This window comes from Chiroxiphia lanceolata, chromosome 15 (genome assembly GCF_009829145.1).
Source record: "Chiroxiphia lanceolata isolate bChiLan1 chromosome 15, bChiLan1.pri, whole genome shotgun sequence".
In the NCBI taxonomy this organism is placed as follows: Eukaryota; Metazoa; Chordata; class Aves; order Passeriformes; family Pipridae; genus Chiroxiphia; species Chiroxiphia lanceolata.
The window spans coordinates 15356352-15360969 of NC_045651.1; the positions used below are offsets into that span (position 1 = coordinate 15356352).

The 4618-nt window shown below is 53.6% G+C and overlaps 1 protein-coding gene across 1 annotated transcript; it reads right to left on the reverse strand.

Moving 5' to 3' along the window:
• Nucleotides 1-486: 486 nt before the first annotated feature.
• Nucleotides 487-3899, reverse strand: WNT8A (Wnt family member 8A). Its single transcript, XM_032702638.1, has 6 exons — nt 3829-3899; nt 3704-3737; nt 3351-3489; nt 2309-2434; nt 2064-2206; nt 487-1085 (listed from the first exon to the last, which is right to left on the reverse strand). Exons 1-6 carry the CDS (start codon nt 3897-3899, stop codon nt 522-524), a joined length of 1077 nt encoding a protein of 358 aa, XP_032558529.1. The 3' UTR covers nt 487-521.
• Nucleotides 3900-4618: the final 719 nt, after the last annotated feature.

Below are 4618 nucleotides of genomic sequence, written 5' to 3' on the forward strand. Positions count from 1 at the left end.
CTGCCAAACCTCCTCTCACATCAGAAAGTGCATAAGTTTTCCTCTAGAAATGCTGCTGAGCAGCCTCTGTGCGTGAAGGGCTGGGACCCGGGGCTGTCCCAGCTTTGGGACCTGGGGTTGCTGGGATGGGATCACCCAGCTGGACACACTTTTGGCCCCAGCTCCCATTGCCAACTCTGGCTGTGGGGCTGGTGCCCCACCGCTGGCACTGGCAGACCCGCTGGCAGGGGCACAAGGGGTTGGGCCCACCTAAAACATGAAACTCTTCTCTCTGTCTGACATACAGATAAAGTGACTCCCAACAAGAAAGAAGCTACCGGTAAATATTGAGGAAAAAACATGGAAGCAGGAAGGACCGTGGCCCCTCAGCGCCCGCACCTTGTGCTTCCCGGTCTCACTGTGTCCGTCCACAGGAGACCCCATCCCCTGGCACGGTGCCCGCTGAGCCCTGCGGAGCCCAGGACGCTCCTTCCCCAGCGTGAGAGCCCCAAAGCGTCCCCCTGGGGTGCCGTGGCCGTCCCTTATCTCTTGTGGCCCCTGTTCCTCTGCCTGATGTGGTTGGGGGCGGTGGCGCTGTCGCGGCGGGTGCAGAAGTGCTTGGCCACCAGCGTCCGGCACTGCTCGCAGCGCACGGTGCAGCACCAGTGGAACTTGCAGTTGCAGCTGGACACCACCTCTGTCCTCCGCTCCTCCACCCGGAGCCCGCACTCGGTGCAGAGCCGCCGGCAGCTCCTCTTCTCCCACTGGGAGAGGTTCTTGCCGGTCTGCAGGCACTCGCGGCCCTCGGTGCCGTGGTGGCCCAGGCTGGCGTTCCTCGTGCAGTAGTCGGGGGAGTCCTCCAGGAAGACAAGCTCCGTGGCGTGGACGTGGTGGAAGGTCTGTGCCGTGGCGCCGCGGCTGTCGGCGCTGTTGCCGGCCCTCACCCGCCGCTTGTCCATCTCCAGCTTGTGGGCTTGGTCGTATTTTATCTTCAGGTAGTTCCCGATCTCGCGGAACTCGGCGAGCTGGAGCCAGCAGGTCTGGATGCTGCAGCTGCCCGACACCCCGTGGCACTTGCAGGCTCGTTTCATCGTGTCTTTCACCGCCTTGGTGGGAGAAGTGGAGAAATTAGGAGCAGCAGAGCATCATCGTTTAAACCTCAAAATCAGGTGCTTATAATTTGGGGACAACAGGTCAAAAGTGGCTCGTGCTCAGCGTGACTTCATGTCCTTCCAAGACATGAGCCGATGTTCTTATTTCAGCTTCTGCAAAGCATCTGTGCCAGAGATAACAAGTGGGCACAAGCTGATGTCCCCAGCCCTTGTGGGAGAATCCAGGCGAGGAAAAAAGTGCCTTTGTCAGGTCATGCCCTTCTCACACGCATCAACCCACCATCCCTCTCCGAGATTTCATTCAAAATGTGTGAAACTGCTTTGGAATAATCATGCCCAACCTCTCTGCATCTCCTCCAGGCCAAGTACTTCACAGATATTATCTACCTATCTCCCTCTGGTATTTATAAGGTCCCAATCACTGGTATCTATGTGAGATTAAGCCTGGACACACCCTATGAGATAGGTATGTTAAGTGTTGCTGTCCTTGTTTTTGCAGACAAGAAGGTTTGGCAAGATGCTGAGAGCTTCCACAGCCCAGGCAGGAACAGGGCAGTCTGGCAGACAGCTTGTGAGGGGGGCCAGCTCACACCTGGCTTCCCGGCCAAAGAGCTTGGAAATGCATATTGGAAGAAAGTAAGGAAGGTGGGTCTGGCTTTGTTTTGCAGACCAGACAAGCCTAGGTGAGTACAAACCCCATGCATTTCTGAATAAGTGGTGTGTACCAGCAGTTAACTACATTGCACTGCTGCAGGAGGAGCTGGAAGTGGGAACAACTCTGACGGTGGTTCCCCGTGTTCAGGTTTAAGGCCAGATTCTGGCTGTGTTTTTTTCCCCCATCCAAACACTACAGGGCCTAGATTGTCACAGGGGACTGGAAACAGGAACCTGAGCAGCCTACCAGTCACTCAGATTTTGTTTTCATTATAGACATTATTATTATTTAGCAGTATTATTATGAGTCTGACTTACAAGCCTCCCAACTTCATTGTTGTGCAGGTTGATCAGCGCACGGGTGTCGTGTCCTGTTTCCAAGGCATCCACAAAGAGCTTGGAAACCTTCTCCCCAAACTCCACGTTGTCACTGCATCCTCCCCAGACCCAGCCTCGGCCACCTGCAAGACAGACACAGGCTGAGCACAGAACTGCCAAATTCTGCCCTGAAACCCGTGTGGGGATGGAGAGAGGGTGTCAGTCCGTCTGGGACGGCAGCTCACCCACACGGCCGTTCCTGGAGTCGTCACAGCCGCAGCTCTCGAAGTCCCCCAGGCTGCAGTTCCTGGTGAGGGTGTACATGACACCAGCAGAGCTGATGGCATGTACAAAGGATGTTTCCCGGGTTGCTGGGGGAGAGGGGAAAAAAAGCTGTCACATGCAAGCACAGACATCAGCCCCGGATTGTCAGGGATGAAGATCACCCGTGCTGCAAAGGGGCCAGGAGAAAATACCCCCCTCCGAGTTTGCGCAAAAGGTAAAGTGCTACAGAAATTAAATGCCCATGACTGGATCTTTTCAGGCTTCAGCATTGTGGGTTACAGCAATTTGGCAGAATATTATGCAGGTGTCCATGCAGAGGATGGAACCTCTTGGCAAGGGTAGGATCTTAAGGCAGTGCTCTGGCCAAGGTGAGTCATTGCTCCCTTCACCTGGCCCTCGGTTCATCTCTGTCCTTTCCTGCCTGAGGGTATGTTGCGCTTTGATCTTGCCTCCTGGGGAAAATCACCATGGATCCTTGTAATCTGTTCTAACAGCTGTCTGCTCCCACACTCCTGATCTAGTTCTTTTTGGCTTTCTGAACAGATTCAAATACAGATATTGCTCTGGGGAAGAGGAGATTCCTACCTGTTGAAGTAGATAATATTTAAAAATATCTACAGCTTTCTTATGAAAACAGTTTCTTAGCGCATATCTCTGGCTTCTCCTTTCGTCTCTCCTGTGCTTCTCCCCACTGGAAGCTCGGGTGTCTGTGACACTGCACTCCCTGGGATGCTGTACTCTAAGTGACAGAAGCAAACCCATGGAGCAGCATTGCAGGGAGGACTCAGCTCTAGCCTAGCATCCCAGAGAGAGCCTGGGATCCCTAGGAAAATTTTAGTGCTAATTATGACACCAGCTAATACAGACAGAGGAAAAACAACTGTGATTTTTGGGACAGCAAAGCCCTTCTCCATCAGTCAATTAAACTGGCAGCACCAGCTCTCTCCAGAGCACATCCCAGCTGGGGCAGGGATGCTGTGGGGCAGGTGGAGGTGCACTCACCGCTGCGGAGCCGGTTGTGTGTGGAGAGCTGCAGGGCGCTCTCGGGGCAGTTCCAGCGCTCCCACCCGAACTGGAACTTGCACTCCTCCATCCCACTGTGTGCCCCGGCTGCCACACTGCTGGAGTAGGTCAGGTAAGCCTGGCACGGGAAACACCAGCATTAAAATCCACCACGTTTTACCATTTATCAGTGAAAACAGACATAAACAGGTTGCAGGTCCTTTCCCTCTTGTACTTGTCAGGACTTGAAGCCAATATGCCCTGGCAAGCCTGGTTCCTTGGAAAAGCACTATCTCCCATTTGCAAAACAAAATCACTCCACTTAAATTCCTGACAGTCCATGTGTTAATTACCTTAGGTCCTGTCATCAGGAAGTTATTCACAGACCTGAAACAAAGAAAAGAAAATGAATCACACGGCTTACCACAGGCTGAGGAGCATCCCTAAAAAATGTCCTTTCCACTGAGTTGGACCCTACCATGCTGCTGTGTGGAGAATGGCACTGTAGAACCCCGTGAAGGAGAGGATGAGGAAGGTGCTTCTCTTCATGGCTGCCACAAGGAGCAGGGTTGGATCCCTTTGGCTGATCCGTAGCTCTCCGCACCACAGGTCTCCGAGCAAGCAGGGCCGCCTCCCTCCGCTCCTTCCCAAGGTGAGCTATGGGGATGGAGGAAAGCTGCAGGAACCTCCAACCCTGATATTTATAAGGTGAAGTTGTGAATAGTCAAAACCCCCCATTCATTTGCTACCCAATGACTTTATGTGGTGAAAAAGCTCCCGCTCCAATGGGCGACAAGGAACCGCCTAAGGTCGCACTTCAAAAGGCGGCGCGGTGTCCCTGGGAGCGGGATGGTCTGAAGGAGAGCAAACTTCCCTAACAATGGGACACTTTTAACTCTCTTCCCTGCCACCACCCATCCCTTTCTGCTCGCCCCAAGTCCTCTTGCCTTCTCCTTTTCATCCTCTGCTGGCAGCGGAGGCTCTGTCCCCATGTCCCTCCGAAATAACAAGCTGATGCATTTCTATAGTTTCCCTGCTATCTGCCTGCTCCCTCCTACGAGAACTCCCCGAGGAGTTTTAACAACCCTTCTGTAAAGATCTATAGGGGATAGACCTCCCAGGTCTCCTTGGCTTGCAGAGATGCGTTTAAGGGCAGGTTTTTTTCCCTTCTCGCCTCTTTATGATGAAAGTTCCTGCATTTCCATCCCGATAACAGCGAGCGCGGCTCGGGAGCGCTGGGAGATCTCTCTAATTTACGCGGCTGCAGC